Source organism: Nerophis lumbriciformis, linkage group LG08 (assembly GCF_033978685.3).
Source record: "Nerophis lumbriciformis linkage group LG08, RoL_Nlum_v2.1, whole genome shotgun sequence".
In the NCBI taxonomy this organism is placed as follows: Eukaryota; Metazoa; Chordata; class Actinopteri; order Syngnathiformes; family Syngnathidae; genus Nerophis; species Nerophis lumbriciformis.
In genome coordinates this window covers 19635001-19658010 of record NC_084555.2, presented here as the reverse complement: position 1 = coordinate 19658010, position 23010 = coordinate 19635001, and the positions used below count along the sequence as shown (strand labels likewise).

Here is a 23010-nt window from a genome sequence, read left to right as displayed (position 1 = left end):
TGAAAAATCGGTGTGTTTGTCAATATGTTGTGATATCGTCAACGTCCTCATTATCGCTAAGTGACATAGCTACTGTCTAGTTACACAGCATTTAAACATGCACACAGCGCAAAAGTAAGATACAAAATAAAAGTATTAACCTAGCTAGGTTAACATGGACTTTACTCATAATTTAGTTTTTGTTGTTAACTACCAAAATAAAGGTTTACAAACGCATACATTTCATTGAAGTCTAGACCTAGTGTTCCACAAACTTACAACAGCTCTCTGGAAATTTAATCTGAATGATGATGAGGCACAAACTAGCCTTTAATTGTTGTCAAGAAAAAGCACCTTGTACTCCACACTTCATGTGGCTAGCACACTTTATAAAATAGAGATGTGCCGATCGGACCCCGATCAGTATTTTCATAAAAAAGTATGTGATCACCATTGTTGATTAATGTTTTTCAATGCTGATCACAAATCCCCTCTGGCTGTTACATTATACATTTTGAGTCCCCCAGCTTACAGGCTATCAGTTAATCATGTAGGTCCACACACAGTGTGAAGGTTCGCCCCTAAGTTAGTTTTTTTCACCGACACTGCATTTCTTGTTATTCTAAGGAGGACAAGGCTAAACATGTTACACGCCGAGTTAAACAACACAAGAAAAAAGTGCTTAGTGTAGATGGAACAGCGTTACAGCAGAAAGTAAGCAGCTGTTAACAGGAAATTAATAGGAGTCTACAGAGTAGTAGAACAACTGTTGGTGTGTCAGCATTGTCACGGCCATAAGTACACAATACGTAAGGAGAAGGTGGATCAATCCATAAATTGGTAGTATCAGTATTTGATTGATTAGAATTATACTTTTTTTTCGGAAAACAACTTTTTTGTTGTTGTTTTTTTAATGTTTTCGAACTAAGGAAATAATTGCCTGGACACAAGAGGACTTTGAGTTTAAAAGTCAAAGGATTTAAATGAGTAGTAGATAGTAGTTTTTGCTCTTTTTTAGTTGTTGTGTACTACTATGTTTTGATAAAAAAAATGATTGTAACAAACGCTAGTTTTAATATTGTGTTGATATTGTTAAACTGTAAATAGCACTCATCATAAATACCTTTACAGTTAATACATGTGATTGGTATCGGTATTGGTATTAGCCGATACCAGGCAGATGCCACTGCCTCCTATTGCCCATCCTCTGAATCACAGCTCAGAATCATACACAATACACCTGTCGCTACAATATCATACAAAAACAGAATAATCCAATTTTAAATATGCATGAATGGAGCAAAACAATGTCAGCAAACTGTCAATGGTAAAAATATTTTTTTATTATCGATTCTGTATTTTAAACATACAGTTAGAATATGGTACAGCACATATCTTCAGTTTCTCATTACAAAATGTCTGAAAAGGACAACAAGAAGATTTAATTGAAAGCTGTAAATCATCATCAGTAGGGCTGGGCAAAATTATCTATTATGGATATCGTTTAGATTTTGCAATATCGATTACCAAAAGATCAGGTAGGTAGGTAAGTCTTTATTGTCATTGCACAAGTACAACGAAACTTTGTTTTCAGCACAAACCCGTTCAAGATTAGACAAACAAACAGTGTACAGGGTTACATAACAGGAACGCTGATGGGTCGCCACAAGGCACCCCGTAAAAGATGGGAAAAAGGTAAACACTGGGGAAGATTGAGTAAAAAAATACAATTTAGACTGGGCTCCTAAGGGGGCCCAATTTGGAGTGGGGAAAAAACCTCCATAGCAAAGCACATATACATATTACAACGTATATCTCGAGATATCTAGCAACAGAGGAGAGGGAGTGGGGGGCCATAGTGGCTGGCTGCAGCTCTCAGGCACTGCCCATCCGTCCATCACCCCTATGGGATTTGCGTCAAGGGCGTTGGATTGGGGCTGGGGTATGTGTGTGTGGCGTATATTTTTTGTGGATGCATATGTGTGTGTAAGCCTGCAGTGTATCTCGGTTCCGCGGCCTTGATGTTGTGCAGCCGATAGTCCAAAGTCAGCAACAACAGGTGTGTGTCCTTGAGAGACAAGAAGGGAGTTTGTTGTGTCTTCGCCGCACTGTCTTTCGGGAGAGTCTCGAAACCAGGGAAACAATCCAAGTTAGAATGTTTTGTATGCGAGTGAAAATAGAATTTGCTTTTCACTCTAAATTGTCTATGACTGGTCCTCAAAATTCACCCTGCAGGGCAGACAGTCCGATGTGATCCAAATCACAAGAGTGTCCACAGTTCTTCCCGCATCCTCCAATCATTTTTGGCAGCTTTGGGCTACTTTAAAGACTGCTAGCAACTTCCAATTTGTCGACAAACTAGAGCAACGCTTACTCCAATCAGCAGATGTCCTGTTGTCATAATTCCGAATAGGTAGATATCTTCACGTCCTCGACTGAAAGGGTCGCCAGGCATGCGGCACTACTTCTTCTCCCTAGAGTCCGTCGTGTGTCCAGCAACAACCGCTCCGTCACGACAAGCAGGTTCCCCCAAACCCAAGATCTTGTCAGTTTCGTTAAGGCCAGTTAAATAGTTCCAATGTTTAGATTTGGAGAGCAGTGCAAAAAGAGGCAACAAAAAAAGTTAAGACAAGACAAAGAAGCAAGCATGAGAGCTAAGGGAGAGGAAAGGGGAGCGGCCGCCCTCGATGAGTGCCAGTGAGAAAAAGAAAGAACAAAAAAGAAAAAATCAGTGGTGTTAAACTGTCCAAAGTTGTTTATGGTAGCGCAAAAAAACAAAGTACATTTGTATTTTGTAAACGATTTGAGGCTTTTTTAATTTTTAAGTACAGATCGAATCGAATTGTGATTAATCAATTTTGAATCTTTACAATCGAAATAGGATTGGTTGGAGAAATTGGTCGTGATCCGTAGCCCTAATCATCAGTGTGTTTTCTCGCTCAGAAGACCCCAAACTGTCTTACAAGCCTCTTCATCCGCTATTCTTGCTATACATTGGATTTTTAAATTGATTAATTTTGTCTACTTTTTCTTCTTTTATACATGAACTTTTAATGAAAAATAGCAGTGGACCATGTGATTATTATTGTGAAAAAGTGGCTCAGCTCTAAGCTTCTAACATTATAGTGTAGATCATGATTTATGTCGACTTAGAGTCTGATATTCTTAAGGTTTGCGTGTTTTAAAACGTGCAAACTTGATAGCGCAAGCAAAGCTAATATACGACACATAAGGAGGGCAATCATTTAGCGTGTATTTGCGGAATATATGCTAATCATCAGAACGTCCACAATAATGGGAGGAGCATAATAATTTAGTTCTCAAAATATGACTTATCAAGACTAAAACTGTTCTGCGAAAGCTGTTTTGCATTTTTATTTAGCGCGTCGGAAATGTTAGTGAAAACTCGCAGTTGCACTGAAATGGCTGGGCGAAAGAAGGTGATCGCACTACAGCTCAATCTTACGTATGCTTGTTAACATATATAGACTGTCAAGTATAAAACAATTAGACACATCATCAATTCAGAAACATAATTTTCAAATTTCATAGCTGCTCGATGACTTAAGGGACTGATTAAAACAAATTCAACTGATGTGTTTGCAGGATGTTTAGCGCGTGGTATTTGGATCTTAGTAGATCAGGCCCTTAGTTGTGTAAATCTGTCCAGGAAGTCACGTTTACATTTGTTTGTCAGCTGTCTAATTTTGGCGGAGGGCTATAGCAAAATGCCAATGCTCCCTGGTTTAGACTTGAGGATTTTGTTCTCAGAAATGAGAGTTCCAGGTCATTCGCAAACTTTGCAACAGAAATATGACAATGCTTGTTTAAATACCACAAGGGAGGGACGTTACTGAACTAAAGTTATTTGTTCTGGTATTGTTTTTCTCACATAAAGACCTGCAAATATTGAACATTAGTAGGCTTTGAGATAGCGGGTGAAGGGGTGTCCTGGCCTTGAGAAGTAACCTATACCGTTACTTGTGTACACTGTAAAGTAATCTCGGCCGTCAGCTCTGGTTTCTTCCCTTTTGCAGGCCCTGTCGGCAAAACACGATCCGGCTGGATTTAGGAATGAAGTAAGGCTCAGGCTGAGCGAGAGCTTATCTGATACTTTCCAAAAAAAAGCCCCCCCCCCACTTCCCAAGACAGGCAGAGACACCAGAGTAACACTGTAGGCACATTGTCCTTTCTTTTCACTGGGTGAAGCTCGAGTTTCCTCAATATTTTCTCCCTGAAGGATTCTGTTACCCAAAGGGCACCGCAAGCATCGCCCGACTTTTCTGACGAACTAAAGGATGTCCAGGATGAGCTCTAAATGTGTCTTCAAATATCCCATTAGTTTCTGTTGTGAAAATTCAAATCAGCCTCTTGTGTGGCAAGCAAACAAAGAGCAGTGATTCTGGAAGCTAAAATGGAGTCATGCATGCCCCCTGTAAGATGAAAGTGGCAACTGCAGTCTTAAACCAAACAAAATAGGAAAATGAACTGCAAAGAAAAATTCATGACAAATACCGGTACATTTAATTTTAGGATCAAATGCCCGTATTCAAACATGTCAAAAGACAGAGATAATTGTGTATTACGGTTGTTCTCATCATGCTCTTTTTAGCTTCATTCAACCCTATTATAATTCACAGCTGATCGGCTGAAATGGAACCAAAATACAAGCTGGAACACCATCGTCTAATTCCCAAAAAACAGCTGCTTAAATTAGAGTACAATTTGTCTTTCACTAAATGAAGAAATATTTTACTGTCTTCCCTATTGCACGATATACAATGTAAATCATATAAGTTTGGCTTTTAATACTATTATATCGTAATAATGCATGCTGATGACACAAATCTGACTGCAACAAGCAAACAAAGGCATCCTTAACGCAACTCAGCATCATTGCAAGCGACTAAGCAGTTACTGTCTCCCCACAGTGCAGCTTCTAAATCATGGCGGCAAATAAAAGTACATTATGACTGGAGGATACAATGTAAACAAAAGGTTGGTGGATCGATACAAATAGTGACAGTAACAATAACAAGTATAGCATCCGTATATGGTTATAATATACAAATGTTTACTATCATCACATTTTTTGTTGTTGTAATTTTTGTTATTGTTTACAACCTCAGAAAATAAGAGCCAATAGTAGTTGTTGCTTTTGTTTAACTATTCTACTTTATTATTTAAAAAAGTAAGGTAATAAGGAAAAATATAAAGATTGATTTATATTGTTATGCCCCCATCCTGTGATTAAAATTGTAATCATTTAATCATCCTGAAGATTTTCAAGTATGAACATTGGTCTGGGCAACACTGCCCACTGTAACTACATAGTATTGGATCGACAGCCAAATTGGTAGTGTTGTCCAAAACTAATGTGAAATATCCAAACAACTGGGGAGCAAGCGTTGAATACATTTTAAAAGAAGTGTAGATAAAACCATTTTACAACAAAAAGTAACTGTGATATTAAAATATATCCATCCATCCATTTTCTACCGCTTATTCCCTTTTTGGGGTCGCGGGGGACGCTGGAGCCTATCTCAGCTACAATCGGGCGGAAGGCGGGGTACACCCTGGATAAGTCGCCACCTCATCGCAGATTAAAATATATTAAAAGTAAATTAAAAAGTAGATTAATAATAATTTTGAGAAAATACCAGATTCCGCATACGTCTACAGCTAAATTAGGAGCTTTTGTAACCCTGTTTTGAAATAGTAATATATTGGGATTTATTTTGTTATCGCAAGAGGCTGCAATATATATCACAAACTGTTCAAACTCCTCCCCTGCAGCAAGTGTTACAAATCACTGTACGCCAAAACAACCTAAGAGGCAATTACTCTGATGATCGCTAAAGAGTCACAGAGTGTCAGACCTGTTGCTGTGAATTAATTTTGGAACTAATCTGTCAATATGAGTGTACTAACTCCTGTTCACTTTGTCATCATTGTGTTCTATTCACCACTGCACCATGACTTGACTTCATTATTAAAACAGGGACAGTACATATTGATGAACACACAAGTGTAAATATGGAAGATTGGAGCCTGTGGCTAATTTCCATCTTTCTTCCCTGCTGCAATTACTGCCAAACACTAAGAACAGGACAGCACCAAACAGGACAACAAGACCATACACAACAATAAAACATTAATAATATGAAGTACAGTAGGACTACAAAAAATGAAACAATAAACCAAATTACTAATGACAGACCAGCATTTAAATGACCATCGAAAGATGGATTTAAATGTAAGCGTGCTTAAGTGCTAAAGTGTTAGGATACACAAGAAGAGAATAGCACATTGCCCGTTACAAAGTGCTAAATCACAAGTTTGTAAAGTGCTGGTATAAATTGCACATTGCCCTATTGCACTTATTTTGCACACATGGTGTGTGTGTGTGTGTGTGTGTGTGTGTGTGTGTGTGTGTGTGTGTGTGTGTGTGTGTGTGTGTGTGTGTGTGTGTGCAGGTGTTATTGCACAGGTTAGCATACATAGTTGTGATCATGTATGCACATAACAAAGTGTATGTAAGCAAACAGGGTCACAAGACTGGTTTATCACCACCAACAACACCCCCCCCCCCTCCCCAAAAACAACCTATACATTAAAAATACAGTTATCAATTACATGTGATCAATACACTGTACAATGTATTAACACATACACATTTAAAAAAGGATTAATTGGAGGAGTGGCGTTTGAATTTTCAACAAACAACTCGGTAGCGTTAACATTCAATTGTTAGATGCTAGCAGGTCCTCACATGCCCCCATGTGTTTAAATAAAACATCCATCCATCCATCCATCTTCTACCGCTTGTCCCTTTCGGCGTCGCAGGGGGTGCTGGAGCCTATCTCAGCTGCACACGGGCTGAAGGAGGGGTACACCCTGGACAAGTCGCCACCTCATCGCAGGGCCAACACAGATAGACAGACAACATTCACACTCACATTCATTCAAACATTTGTTATGTAAATCAAACATATAGTCGTTAGGTGCCAAAATATACTTCTTTCTGCTTGTTTGCTACTCTTAAATATGCAGGATGCTTTCACATAATGTTCTGCATCATTGATGTAGTGCTATTGTAAAATGCCAGCTCTGTTTGACAGCGCAAACATTTTGCCATGATGTCTGTCTTTTTTACTGTTAAATCATCGTAAAACTTTGGGACCTGTGATCTCTTTCCACCGTGCCATTGCTTTTCTTTGAACCATCTCTCTGTCTGCTGTTCCTGCCACATACACGAAAGCCACATCACCCGCAGTACGACCTGTGTCACCAATAAATGTACTGCTCTCATGTACGCTCTATTGGCGCGGTCTTGTGGAAACAATGTCAATGTATTTTACTCATTAAACAAATCATCAAAGCAACCAAGTACAATCCATCCATTTTCTAAAGCTTGTCCCTCTCGAAATTTAAGCTTTTTTCTAATCGAGAAATCATTCCACCTGTTTCCATTTCATTTGTATTTCCTTGGCCTGTGTCTTTTCACTCAGCTATGGACTATTTTTGGAATGTTCACTCAATCAATCAAGCAAAGTTTTTTTTACATAGCCCTTAATCACAAATTCCTAAAAGGGCTTCACAAACCATAACAACATTCTTGGGTCTGTTAAAATGCTAACATTTTAACCTGAATGTCTGCTTTATGTTTTTGTTTTGTTCCACAGGTCGTTGAACTGATCTCCAGTGCCATTGGTGATTTAGTTCAAGGAGTCTACTCTGAGAATTCTAACAACACTGAGGTACAAAAAACTGCTTTTATTAAGAGTTAATGGAAGGAACACTCTGCGATGAGGTGCCGACTTGTCCAAGGTGTACCCCGCCTTCCGCCCTATTGTAGCTGAGATAGGCTCCAGCGCCCCCGTAACCCCAAAGGGAATAAGCGGTAGAAAATGAATGGATGGATGGATGGAAGGAACATGTAAGCAGTGATACTAGGAAATGTTCATTTTGGCAAGGCGAACTAGAACATAGTCCTTTACCAATACTTTGTCTATGAGATGACGACTACAATCTAAGATAATACAGTAGAACTAAGAGAGTCATTTTTATGAAAAATTTAAATTGTTGTTTAGTAAACTTCCACTTTATCGCTTAGCCGCTTGCTTACTAGTGTGTAGTTCAGGGGTGGGCAAACTTTATTGGCTCAGGGGCCACATGAGCTTTTGAAATTTGACAGACGGGCTGGGCGAACACATGATGCATTTCAAAGCATATCATATCTGTTGGAACTCAGAGTAGACTTCCCAAACATGGGCTATACATCTCTTTTCAACAATATCATATCAAAACCACAAAGAAACACAAACATGGTATTACAGGGTTAACACTTACATTCACTTTCAGTGGGAGCAGTATTGTTGATAACCCTTTTTTTGCCAATGCGTCAAAGTCTAGTATCAATTTTGTTGTGGCAATACTCAAACATATCTTTGCTTAATTTTGTTCTAATATTTGGCGGGCCGTATTAAAAAGACCAACGGGCCGGATGTGGCCCCCGGGTCGTAGTTTGCCCATCCATGGTCTAGTTACACAGCAGTAAAAGGTGCACAATGTGACTTTCTGTTTGGCCACCTGGAAGGGGCTATTGTGATTTCAAAAATGCCCAAAATAAGTTATTACAGTAAGGTCTAATAATGTTGCATCCATGAATCTTTAGACCTTCAAGCCTGGAATTTCTCTTGAATTATGATCTGCACTATACTACAAACTGTATATATCCACCTGATTCATACAATTTATGTGGTTTTGGACTAAAGAGACTTGCACAACGTGGCAAGCACGCAGGAAGGAATTAATTATAATAACATAACCCCAAAACCCCCGTTATGCAAATGCTGAGATTTGACTTTTCAATAATGTTCGAGGCCTATTTTGCTGAGTAGTTACTTGAAAATAACATTTGTATTCATAAGTTGTGGGTGTTTCAGGTTTGACAGAGAAGGCGTTTTGACACGGTGATTCATGTTTAAAGGAGACAAAACACCAGCCCCGAATGATTTAAGAAGTGTTTCTGTTTTTGTATAACAATTGATATATTTGTGTTGTTTTTGCTGAGTGTATTTTTCAGTTACCATAACCTTTTACATTGTAGCAAAGCAACAAAAACATATCGAGTTTGGGCAATTCTCTTTATAATCGAGCAGGGCAAACCTGGAAGACTGCAAATATAAAGAATATAAGGCCATAGATAATGGCTCGAGATTCAAAATTATAATCATCGATATGAAAGGGAAGTGTTAAAGAGAAATTGCGCTTTTTTGGAATTTTGCCTATCGTTCACAATCATTATAGGAGACAAGAATACACGTCTTTTTTTTTTTTTTGGATCCTAAAGATGATAAAACACGCTTGCAAAAGTCACCATTGTAGCCTTCAAAGCCCTCCAAAACAACTTCAAAACCCTCCATAAATGTTTTATATACACGCTGCAAGTCTATATTAAATGTAGTAACAGACATGTTCATAACAATACATACCGTAATATTTTCAATATTTACCGTATTTTGGTCAAATGTTTCCATTACCAAAACTTCTTTCCATAGCAGTGCGCTTCTGACTTCTGGCAACAAATGTTTGTTCCTACTTTCGGAAACAAACATAAGTGTGTTCTATTCATGGCAGACTTGGTAACAGACATTGAAGACCACTATTTTTGGACAAATGAGGATTCACAACATTATTTTTTTTAACCGGAATGTACAGAGAATGAACTGCTGCTTATAGAAGCGAGCACGAACAGAGGGTGAAACGTAGACTATGAAATTTGGGTATTAGTAATTGTTTGATGTTTTTGTGTAGTGTGGAGTTTGCATGTTCTCCCCGTGACTGCGTGGGTCCCCTCCGGGTACTCCTGCTTCCTCCCACCTCTAAAGACATGCATCTGGGGATAGGTTGATTGGCAACACTAAATTGGCCCTAGTGTGTGAATGTGAGTGTGAATGTTGTCTATCTGTGTTGGCCCTGCGATGAGGTGGCGACTTGTCCAGGGTGTACACCGCCTTCCGCCCGATTGTAGCTGAGATAGGCTCCAGTGCCCCCCGCGACCCCGAAGGGAATAAGCGGTAGAAAATGGATGGATGGATGGATGGATGTATAAGATAAATACTAGGTAGTGTGTAATCAGCACCACTGGCATGAACAGTCTTTCAAAGCCGTGTTATCTTTGATCATTGTTGCACAGTGAAAACGTGTCGTCCATGTATTTTGTAGGACAATAGTATCATTGCTGGTGTCGACGCTGCAACGTGGGAGGAGCAGACATTCCTATCTCACGGGGCGCTGTTGGCTAAGAGCTGCCAAGCTGCCATGGAGCTGGCACAACACGACAGCATGTCCCAAAGATTGGCGTACATGTACGGCAAACACCTGTCTCTTGGCCATAAGGTTAGTTTTACGTTCTCACAGTTCTCTCCAATACATAATTAAATATTAAACTGTCACGACAAATCATGACACTTTGCGGAACATGTTGCGTATTCCTATGCACTTCTTCACCATGCGTAGAGCTTACGCAAAGTTTTTCAGACACAGGAATCAGTGACGCCTGATGGTGCTGACAGGAAATAAAGCTCATACTCGCATGAAAAACAAATATGTACTATAAAGTAAACAATACACAGTATTTCACAATATAAACATTCCTATAACTCTAAATTTATTGTATGTTTATTTGTTAGAGGCCTAAATGTAAATTACGTAACATATATTTCACAATTGAAGTATTCCCCTATTTTTGTATATATGGTATATTTATTTGTTAGATCCTAAATGTCGAAATATAAAGCTGTATTAATGCAGATATATTGTAGCTGAGATAGGCTCCAGCGCCCCCCGCGACCCCAAAGGGAATAAGCGGTAGAAAATGGATGGATGGATATTGTGCATGCACTTATAATATGGTGGGTCATTGAAGTATTGTTTATTTTGATATTTTTAATGAAATGGCATAACAATGTTTAAATGGGTCATGAAGTATTTTACTTAATGTGTGACCAAACTTGTTTTTTAAGACTAAAAACTTAAAATATAGATAGCTGCACATTATTTAGTTTCGATTTTAGGAAATTATTACATTAATCTTTTTTTAATACATTTAAATTTTGGGAGTTCATAACACGGTTGGAGTGGAAATGTTTGGACCTCACGGAGCCATGCTGCATACACACATCCACTATGTAATCTATATTATTATTATTACCACACCAATATTTTTACAAGATAAACAACTAGGCAAAAAACTATTTTTTTGTGCCAAGAATCATCTTATGTGCACAAGAGCTTGAACTATTGCTTATGGTACTTGTGTCATGCAACAGAATGTTTGTTTTGCAGTATTTGACAAAATAAATACATATTGATAATAAATAAATGATTCGGACTAAGACTTGGCAAGAAGGCTAAAATAGAAACATGTTTTCTTCATCCCACCAACAGTTCTCAGTCACGGCAGAGCAGGCACTATGATTGGTCAAATATTGCTTTTCAAATTGTTACCATATTCATGAGCTAATTAGCATGACCATGCATGGATGACTGTGGGAGGAGTCACTGCAGATGTGATTTATAATGAGAACAGCGCGTAGAAGTGTGCGCAGCATGCTTCTATAAATTATAGTGTGTGTGCGTGCGTGTGTGCGTGCATGCGTGCGTACATTCTTTACGTTGGAATCCATGCACAATTTTATAAATGAAGTCCCTGGAAAGTAACTTGCATGAATCAAAACGTCATCACTGGGCTTATCAAACTGCACCACTTTTCCTCTCCGCAGCTACACTCTGACCTGCAGCCATTTGTGAAGAGCAACGTGGGAGACCATGTGGCCTTCAGTTTTAGCTCCGCCCCGGTGGTTTTTCACCGTGACATTGTTGGCCAGGAGCGATGGCAGCAGCAACTGCACCAGGTAAGGTCGGTTGTCACACTTTACTTAGATCTTTAGTGCATCTTAACACAAAATGAGCAGGGAGCATGAACTGGAAGCACCTCTTGTATGAGTGAAATGTACTGTATATGTGACGACCGACTCCAAAGAGAAAGTGACAACCAACCCCATCTGAAATTTCCTGCTCGCATGAAGGTTAACAAATGTGTAACAGCGAGTTAGCTAGCTAATAACAATACAAACTATAGCTGTCCGTGCACACCTTTTAAAGTTAACAATTGTTTTGTTAATAAACCCATTGTGTAAGTCTAGAAGACATCGGTTGTCTGCCTGAGCCCTAAACTCAAAACAGTTGTAACTGAAATCACCGTCTCCCATTGAAATAAATTAAAATCAATTTTATTGATGTTTGGCCCCCCCAAACAGCACAATTATAACATGTAACAAGCCTTTTAAAAAGAAAAACTAACTTTTACATAGTAAATATTTTATAAAAACAATAGAATGAACTACATTCAAGGTTGATACAACACGGTCGTTGGGGTTCATGAAATCCTAATGGCGTTATTCCCGAGTGCCCGTTATTTACAACTATTTTTTTACCCTTCTTTTTTCAATATAATACAATAACATGATCCTAATGTATGTGGTGAAAAGAGCGGGAGTTTGCAGACTTACCAAGGCATAGTGATAAGGCTGGACAATTAATCAAATTTTGATTTCGATTATAGCTTCCCACGATCATGAAAATGTAACAATAGAAAAAAATTGTTTATTGTGCCGCGCAACGTGCATACAAATTCCGGAGCTTGTAACAGTGAAATGGATGAGTGAGTGAATGTCTACTAGAAGTTTGGGATCAGGTTACTATTTTTATTTGACACAGCGCTAATCAATAATAACTAAACTCAACAAAAAAGCTAAGTAATATATTTACGCGATGAAGTAACCGCTGACAGAGTCCCATAATTGGCCAGTCAAACGGAATCCGCTGATAAATGCAAAATAATATCAGAGGAAAATTTACATAACTGTGAGTGAAATGCTGTCATTGTGAGGAGAAGTAGCATTTGTTTGGAAAAAATAATGTGTCCTTGTAGCGTTCATTCATCCCCGAAACACATCCTAAACAAAACAATGTCTAGGCAGTCATTTGAAACAGCGACTAAACTACGAAGCTAAAGCTATCAAGAACAATCCATACACCCACAACTCATGTCATCTGCTTGTGTTGTTGTGAACGACATCATTGATGCAACATTAACGTAGAAACAGGAGAGCAGTCGCATCTTGGGCGTCCCGGCCGCGCTGTAATTTTTTTTTTTTTAAGTCATCATCTGGTCTGACTGCGCTAACAAAATAAAAGGCATTTAAAAAAGTACCAAACACAAGCATAATGTACTTAAAGCACTTAGGATACATTTACACGATTGTAGCTGAGATAGGCTCCAGCGCCCCCCGCAACCCCGAAGGGAATAAGCGGTAGAAAATGGATGGATGGATTATGCTTTGACCTAAAATATTGGTCAAAATTGTCCAAAGATGTATTGCACCAATACATGTGAGGATTTTTGCATTTTATTAACAAATGTGTTATACATTTTTATTTGACACAAAAAGCACACTCAATGGTGGTAAAATAAGTGTAAAAGGTAAAAAACTTAATTAAAAACAATTAAAATGGAAAAACTGAATTGTATTGGTTTTTTTATATTTCTATTATTTAAATTTACTGTTATTACTATTATTACTTCACTCGTTGAGGTTTATTCATTACTAATTTATATCTGTTTTTTTAACTATATTTAATGTTGAATTTTGGTAGGACAATACATACTAATGGTTCCCAATTAATGAATAATCGTGTAAACAATCGGAATTACAATGTCAATCAAAATAATCGTGAATATTGTTTTTGCCATAATCGTCCAGACCTACATAGTGGTTTAAGTTTGTGAATTCCTGTCTTGTTGACAGTGAACAGTAGCCTGACTGTGTCTTTACTTTTTTTTTTAATCCTTCTCTGCGTTGTACTTCTTTCTTGCTTAATTGTTGAGACTGCATACATTTTTCAGTCAAATTTTTGCTTGCTTGCCGAGAGACAGCTCTGATCTCAATACACTCATAAGTTGAGGTACCACTGCACTGATAAATATTTGCAATTTGATGAGGAAAAACACAAAAAGTCCTCTCACATCAAGTTCAGCCGTCTTACTCCAGAGATGACTATGAAGGTGAGCTCTGATCTTAATTACATAAATGTTCATACAATTTGAGAGATAGCGCCCCCTAATGGTGACTTATGAGTGTAACTCATGTTTATGGCTCGTCACACTATAAAATGTAGTAAGATAAGAGTTTCAGAATGCAGGAAGTGTCATTAGTTGGTCTGCTGTAACTACTGCTTACTAACTTTTTTTTTTTTTTTTGTCAGGCAAAAACAAGAAACCAGCTTGATTATTCAAAGGTAAGCATTTTCTAAAAAAAAAAAAAAGTTAGTACATGTAATTTTACTGTGATGGAAATGAAGGAATTAACTTTCAATGTCAATGCAATAAAAGACAAGAAGGGGATTGGTGGGTTGCAAAAAAGAGGTGGGATGCTCCAGAGAGGTCCGATGGTGTTTGGGAGGGTTATCTAGTCCTGTCTGAAATCAGAGCAGGCTAGATTAGTTACCAAGGCCTATTTGTGGAGGAGACACTGAGGCTCGAAGACGCATTGTGGGACAATCTCCTTCAGCTGGTAAAGGGCACAAGGGGAGAAGTTTTCATGGAAGGAGTAATGCTGTAATACATTTCAACAAATAAACACAGCAAAAATGGAGCAAAAATGTACAATGTAAGAAGAAAAGTTTCAAATGTTGATACAGTATTTATAACTATTATTAACACAAAGCTTTGTATTTGAATTTGTTTTTAAATAATTAAATACTGGATATTTTCAGTTTATATATATATATATATATATATATATATATATATATATATATATATATATATATATATATATATATATATATATATATATATATAGTGCCCTACAAAAGTATTGGAACAGTGAGGCCAATTCCTTTATTTTTGTTGTAGACTGAAAACATTTGGGTTTGACATCAAAAAAAGAATATGGGACAAGAGGTGAACATTTCAGCTTTTATTTCCAGGTATTTACATCTGGATCTGATACACATTTTAGAAGATAGCATTATTTGTAATGGAACACAACATTTTTAGGTGAGCAAAAGTATTGGAACATAAAAACTTAAAATAGAGTAAAGTGAATAAGACTTAATATTTAGTTGCAAATCCTTTGCTTTCAATAACTGCATCAAGCCTGTGACCCATTGACATCACCAAACGTTTGCATTCTTCTTTTGTGAAGCTTTTTCAGGCTTTCACCGCAGCCTCTTTCAGTTGTTGTTTGATTTGGGGGGTTACTCCCTTCAGTCTCCTCTTCAGCAGTTAAAATGCATGCTCTATTAGGTTTAAGTCTGGAGACTGATTTGGCCAGTCTAAAACCTTCCACTTCTTGCCCCTAATGAACTCCTTTGTTGTTTTGGCAGTGTGTTTTGGGTCGTTATCTTGCTGCATGATGAAGGATCTCCCAATCAGTTTGGTTGCATCTTTCTTTAAATTAGCAGACAAAATGTTTCTGTGGACTTCCGAGTTCATTTTGCTGCTGCCATCATGTGTTACATCATCAATGAAGATGACGTCCCAGAAGAAGCCATGCAAGCCCAAGTTAAGTTAAAGTACCAATGATTGTCACACACACACTGTGTTGCAAAATTATTCTCTGCATTCGACTCATCACCCTTGATCACCCCCTGGGAGATGAGGGGAGCAGTGGGCAGCAGCGGTGGCCGTGCCCGGGAATCATTTTTGGTGATTTGACCCCCAATTCCAAACCTTAAGGCTGAGTGCCAAGCAGGGACGTAATGTGTTCCATTTTTATAGTCTTTGATATGACTCGGCCGGGGTTTTGAACTCACAACCTACCGATCTCAGGACGGACACTCTAACCACTAGTAATGACATTACCTCCGCCGTGTTTCACAGATGAGCTTGTATGTTTGGGATCATGAGCAGATCCTTTCTCCAAACTTTCGCCTTTCCTTAACTTTGGTAGAAGTTAATCTTTGTCTCATCAGTCCATAAAACTTTTTCCCAGAATTTTTGAGGCTCATCTCTGTACCTTTTGGCAAATTCCAGCCTGGCCTGCCTATTCTTCTTACTAATTAGTGGTTTGCATCTTCTGGTGGAGCCTCTGTACTTCTGTTCAGGAAGTCTTCTGCGAACAATAGATTGTGATACCTTCACTCCTGCCCTCTGGAGGTTGTTACTGATGTTGCTTACAGTTGTTCTTTATAGCTCTCACAATGTTTCTATCATCAACTGCTGATGTTTTCCGTGGTCTACCTGTTCGACGTCTGTCGCTTAGTACACCAGTGGTTTCTTTCTTCTTCAGGACATTCCAAATGGTTGTACTGGCTATGGTCAATGTTTGTGCAATGGCTCTGATTGATTGTCCATCTTCTCTCAGATTCACAATTGCTTCTTTTTCACCCATAGACAGTTCTCTGGTTTTCATGTTGGTTCCACCTCTAAATGCAGTCTGCACAGGCAAAACCTATCCTACCCAATCTGAAACTGAGCTCAGACATTCAGTGATATTTATTGTTTAAATAATCAATGTAATTGGGAGATACCTGGGCAACAAAACACACCTGTCAGTCACATGTTACAATACTTTTGCTCTCATGAAAAACAGGTAGGTTCAAACAAAAGGTGCTATCTTTTAAGTTGTGTATCAGATCCAGATGTAAATACATGGAAATAAAAGCTGAAATGTTGATCTCTTGTCCCATATTCATCTTTTGATGTCAAACCCAAATGTTTTCAGTCTACAACAGAAATAAACAAATTGGACTCACTGTTCCAATACTTTTGGAGGGCACTGTTTATCAACGTGACCACTCACATTCTTTAATTTTTCAGTATGTGGCCCTCAGTGGAACAAGTTTGGAAGCCCCTGATTCATGCACTTAGGAAATTAGACCTTAACCCGTCACTTAATTGGCTGAGTCACCAGTTGTGGAAGTAAATTAGGCCCTAATTAATAGAGGTGTCCCGATCCGATATTGATATCGGATAGAAGCAGTCCTGCAGCGTGTTTACTTGTGCAAAACTGGACAGATAGTTGACATCTGCAATGTCCGTATTGCAAAACTGTACAGATATTTAACATGTAAATATCCTCCAATAAAGTCCACAAGGTTTGTCTTTTCTTGTATTTTAGTGAAGTCATTTACAAGAAGGTAAACATAATAGGCTATATCGTAGGATACTTACAACAAGCAGCTACTGTACACGGCAGTTAACAGCACTAAGCTAGACATATTAATAACTTTCCTTAATTAAATAATATTGCAGTTTATAACATGACATTTGTCAATATAAACAAGTGACAAACGTGTCGGCATTATTCAAATGACAGTGTCATCAGCTTACCTTAATTAATTTTTGTGACCACTACGTGTCGCCCAAAAGCAAATTTATACTTCAATTTAGTTAAAGACAGCACAAGACCATTCCAGTTTATAAATAGGTTAATGTTTTTCACACCTACCATTGTTCTCTATTTGAGTTATTTCACTTGATCAAGCCTTTTCTAAGATTCCACACTACAAAATAATAAAAGTATGCGCTATGATTAATGCTCATAGCGTATCGGATTATTCGGCATTGGCCACACTCAAGGCTACAATATTGCTATCAGAAGTGAAAAAGTTGTATCTGAACACCCATACTGATAACACAAGAACGATTTAGCAAACAAAAATCAGGGGTTTTTTGGTGTTTTTTTTAAGTGCCACGCATATTCCCCTTCCCACACAGCTGCAACAGTGCCTGAAGACACCTTTTATGTATAATTTTGTGTATCTTCAGTTAATTTGAATAGTCATATTGCACTTAAGAATATGTAATTAATATGATCATTGCTATGTTGATTTATTGCATTGAGTTGTGTGAAGTGACAGAATAGATCCACAGGTGTCACTCATTTGGATAACTGGACAGTAAACCAAAAAATAAATATAGGTTTCTAGAAGTAGTGACCTATTGAACACATTAATTGAGTGTGAATGTTGTGCATTGAAGAAAAGGAAACCAAGATGTTAATGGCTGAATCCCCACAGACATGGTTTTGTGCATACTTTGCCCGCTTTAATTTAAAGCGTCTTATCGATAGTCTGACACTGCGTATTTTTGAGTCAGAAATTAAAGTTTTGGGACTAACACTAAACGTCCACTTTGCTGCAGAAGCTCGTTATTTTGATCAGCTGTCCATTCATCACCTACAGCAGTGGTCCCCAACCCCTGGGCCGGGGCCCGGTACCGGTCCGTGGATCGATTGGTACCGGGCAGCACAAGAAATTAAAAAAATTAAAATAAAATGATTTTTTTTTATTTTTTTTTATTAAATCAACATAAAAACACAAGATACACTTTTACAATTAGTACACCAACCCAAAAAACCTCCCTCCCCCATTTACACTCATTCGCACAAAAGGGTTGTTTCTTTCTGCTATTAATATTTCTGGTTCCTACATCATATATCAATATAGATCAATACAGTCTGCAGGGATACAGTCCGTAAGCACACATGATTGAATTTTTTATGACAAAAAAATAAATAAAATAAAAAAACATACCCCCCCGCTTACCGGTAGTCCAGACTGATTTAATGTATTTTATACATTCCTCATACTTTTTGTGAGTCTTTGGCCTTTCCTTTTTTGTGTCTCTACATGTTCATGTTGTCTTATTGAAATGGCATACACAAAAAAAGAACTGTACTGGATCTTGTACAAGCTAGGATCAATATATTGTAAAAAGCCTGTTTCGCATCATAAAACTAAGTCATTTTAATCGATTTAATGTCATGATTATTATTTTGTATAGTGGTTCACTGTGTAAGTTTTGTTCTCGCGCTGTGCCTGCTTGTGTCAAAGCAAAACCAGTGACACAAACGTGACAAGTTAAAGTGTGTTTTGATCTCTTAACAGCTCTTGGCGACGGTGAAATCGGAGAAAGGCGTGAGCTCGGCAGTCAATTTATGCTGTTACCATGGCAACAAGGCTCTGGAGGCCATTCAGGCTTTCCCCTCCTCCGAGGCTCGATCGGCTTTGGAAAACATCGCCTCAGCCGTCACCAAATTCTGACCTGGATTCACTGAAATGTACAAACACACACACACACACACACTTTGTGACTGGTGCTATTCCTCGTGCAGAGGCTAGAAAATGGGAGCCACAGAAGAGATGACATGACTTAAAAAATGTTTTCATTAAAAACTAATTCATGTAAAAAAATATAAAACGTTTTTTTTAAAATAATTAACCAAACCAAGTGCTCTCTTATGGACTAAAATCATCTCTTCAATTTTATGAATGGCTACAACAGCATCATTCTTTTATTCCAAAAATAAAAACACCTTATTTTAGTTCAGTGTCATGCTCTGAGTTACCTCCTGTCCTTTATTCTGTTTATTATTACCTTGCTTATTGATAGCAATGGGAAAATGACGCCTCAGTGAGTGTGTAGCACACTCACTTGCTGTATGGACACTGCACGGACAGTGTTGCTGTTTCACAATGGCATCAACTGCTGGATTAAACAAAGTCACTACATTAGACCTGCAAATTGAATTACCTTTTGTATTCAACAAATATTTGTTATATTCCGCCAACCGAGACACTGAAAAGATGTGATATTCTTTGGGCTACGGCCGATTTGGACGAGTTCGCTCACTGCAGGTGCTGCAAGTTCAAAATGTACTTTGTGTTTCATGCCGGAAGTATGTTAGTCCATAGCGTTTCTGCTCGAAAGGATTCTGCATTCATCACTCCAAGCAACGTTTGTAAATTTTACAATATAACTAAAACAATTCATACTTACTAAAGCATCTCGTGTGATGTCTGTAGGAGTGTTTTCATGCATATTTGTACGTGCTATTGAAATGTAATCAAGCTAGCGTTGTTAGCATTAGCAAATATGCTAACACATTTACAAGTGTCTGTGTTAGTATTAATAACTCACAATGGCATTCGTTTTGTATTGTTTCAGTTTCATAAATTCACCAAAACGTCATTGTGGAGTTTTTTAGTCTGTTTAGCTGACTGGAGAGCTAGATTCTGCAGCTAGTGGGTCCATGTGAATGACTTCTGTCTTGTTTGATTTGACTTCTGTCTTGTTTGATCAGCCGTTTTAGTGCAATGTGACCACCATTTGGAAACAATTAAAGTATGCAATCTTTCAAACCAATATATATCTGCGGCTAATATATGTAAAAAAAAATGTTTTTCTTCTCAAATTCGGTGGGTCCTTCTTAAATTGTCTCTATAGTCTGGAAAATTTGGTAGGAGCATTTTTTCCCCCAAACAAATGGCTTTGCAGAAAGGCATATTGAACACACAACTCTGGTCAATGAGCCAAATAGTAAACAGGAAAATAAGTACATTTACCTGGTGATATAAGATCAAAATGATCTCACAATTTGGAATTTTCCCCTTTTATTAGTTCCATTTAGATTGATGGTGGCGACAATGGCCGATGTCAAACACAGCACGCCACTCCTCCGACTTCATATAGTACGTACTATTGCTCGTGAGACGGCGCTTTGTGATAAACACAGTTTGGTGCTTTACATTTAAACGACACAGCAGCTGTATGGGTCACATGTTTTTTTTCTTAAAGTGACACACATTGTCACTACTGAATTTTTCGGATAAGTCGCAGTTTTTTTTCATAGTTTGGCCGGGGGTGCGACTTATACTCAGGAGCGACTTATGTATGAAATTATTAACACATTACCGTAAAATATCAAATAATATTATTTAGCTCATTCACGTAAGAGACTAGACGTATAAGATTTCATGGGATTTAGCGATTAGGAGTGACAGATTGTTTGGTAAACGTATAGCATGTTCTATATGTTATAGTTATTTGAATGACTCTTATCATAATATGTTTCGTTAACATACCAGGCACGTTCTCAGTAGGTTATTTATGCGTCATATAACGTACACTTATTCAGCCTGTTGTTCACTGTTCTTTATTTATTTTAAATTGCCTTTCAAATGTCTATTCTTGGTGTTGGGTTTTATCAAATAAATGTCCCCAAAAAATGCGTCTTATACTCCAGTGCGTCTTATATATGATTTTTTCCTTCTGTATTATGCATTTTCTGCCGGTGCGCCTTATACTCCGAAAAATACGGTACTTATGTTTTTTATAAGTTGTCAATGTTTCAGTATTGTTTGACCCTTCCCTTCTTATTTGGGTCGGACCAACAAAGTGGAACATTACATCGCCTGTCACCCAAAATCCACAAAAGAACAGTGTTTTTGTTTTGTTTGAGGGGTTTGAAAAACATTGCGACCACTCACATGTCAATAGTCATATCCACATGGAAACTGATCACTGGGTTAAAACAATGTAATACATATGCCACACTTACATGTGGCGCTGTAAACAGAGAGAACCACCAAACACCGGGGAAAAAAAGAGTACTTGCACATTATGGCGGCGTATTGATTTCACAGAGCGCATCACAACGTTTGCTGTTTCCTACAACAATAACAACACCACCACTAATCATTGCAGACTTCATGAGAGCCAACAACGAATACTTTGGGACAAATTATGACCAGAACCATATATTTTTTAGCCTGAATATACGGAGAAGTTGGGTGTTGGGTAGATCTTGTTAAAGCAAAACACCAAGCATCATGTAGCAGTATTGCTAAGTGTTAAACAAGAAATACAAACTGCAGACATAATAAAACGTGTTACGAAAAGTAGTTCCTCTGCGTTAGCTCTTAATATAACAATGTCTCTAATACTTGGTTAATATGCAGGTCACAACATGCAAATGAAGTATTGTTGCCGGTTTTGGGATGTTTTTAGAGGGCTTTAGAGGCGGAATAGATGACTCCCATTAGCTATATTGTTAGCCGTCTTGTATGAGCCATATTTTAAAGTTTAGACTGCACAAAAAAGTGTGTTATTGTCTCACATATGGATTGTGAATGACAGGCAAAATTGAAAAAAAAAGTATCATTCCCCTTTGACCTCATAAATGATAACAGGGTGGTTATAACTAACAATGAGACAAGGTTTTGTCTACAGCAGGGTTTTAAACTCGTTTTTTATTGAGGGCCACATCACATCTGTAGCTGCCCTCAGAGGGCCACGTGAATTGATGTGGTGGACTACAAAAAATTATGAGACAAACCACAATTGGAGGTTAAATCACCAAAAATGATTCCCGAGCGCGGCCACCGCTGCTGCCCACTGCTCCCCTCACCTCCCAGGGGGTGATCAAGGGTGATGGTTCAAATGCAGAGAATAATTTTGCCACACCTCGTGTGTGTGTGACAATCATTGGTACTTATTAAATGACATGGTGGGCCACATTAAATGATGTGACGGACTACTTTAAATTATTTGGCGGACCACTTTAAATGACGTGGTGGGTCACATTAAATGACGTGACGGACTACTTTAAATGATTTGGCGAACCACTTTAAATGACGTGGCTGGCCACTTTAAATGATGTGGCAGACCACTTTAAATGATGTGACGGACCACTTTAAATAAAGTGATGGACCACATTAAATGACGTGACAGACTACTTTAAATGATTTGGCGAACCAATTTAAATGACGTGGCGGGCCACTTTAAATGATGTGGCGGACCACATTAAAAGAAATGGCGGATCACATTAAATGATGTGACAGACCACATTAAATGACATGACAGACTACTTTAAATTATGTGGCAGACCACTTTAAATGATGTGACGGACCACTTTAAATGATGTGACGGACCACATTAAATGATGTGACGGACCACATTAAATGCCGTGACGGACCACATTAAATGATGTGAAGGACCACATTAAATGACGTGACAGACTACTTTAAATGATGTGGCAGACCACTTTAAATGATGCGACGGACCACTTTAAATAATGTGACGGACCACCTTAAATGATGTGACGGACCACATTAAATGATGTGACGGACCACATTAAATGATGTGACGGACCACATTCAATGCCGTGACAG

General features: G+C 38.1%; 1 protein-coding gene across 1 annotated transcript in view; it reads left to right on the top strand.

Annotated features, from left to right (window-relative positions):
* The window catches only part of pdss2 (prenyl (decaprenyl) diphosphate synthase, subunit 2), a 78747-nt gene extending 57881 nt beyond the window's left edge, over positions 1–20866 (top strand). Inside the window, exons 4-8 of the mRNA XM_061967948.2 lie at positions 7665–7739; positions 10210–10383; positions 11769–11900; positions 14314–14346; positions 18946–20866. Of these exons, the coding sequence (XP_061823932.1) occupies positions 7665–7739; positions 10210–10383; positions 11769–11900; positions 14314–14346; positions 18946–19101 (570 nt within the window). The 3' untranslated portion in view covers positions 19102–20866. The remainder of the gene's footprint in view (positions 1–7664; positions 7740–10209; positions 10384–11768; positions 11901–14313; positions 14347–18945) is intronic.
* The last annotated feature ends 2144 nt before the right edge of the window (positions 20867–23010 follow it).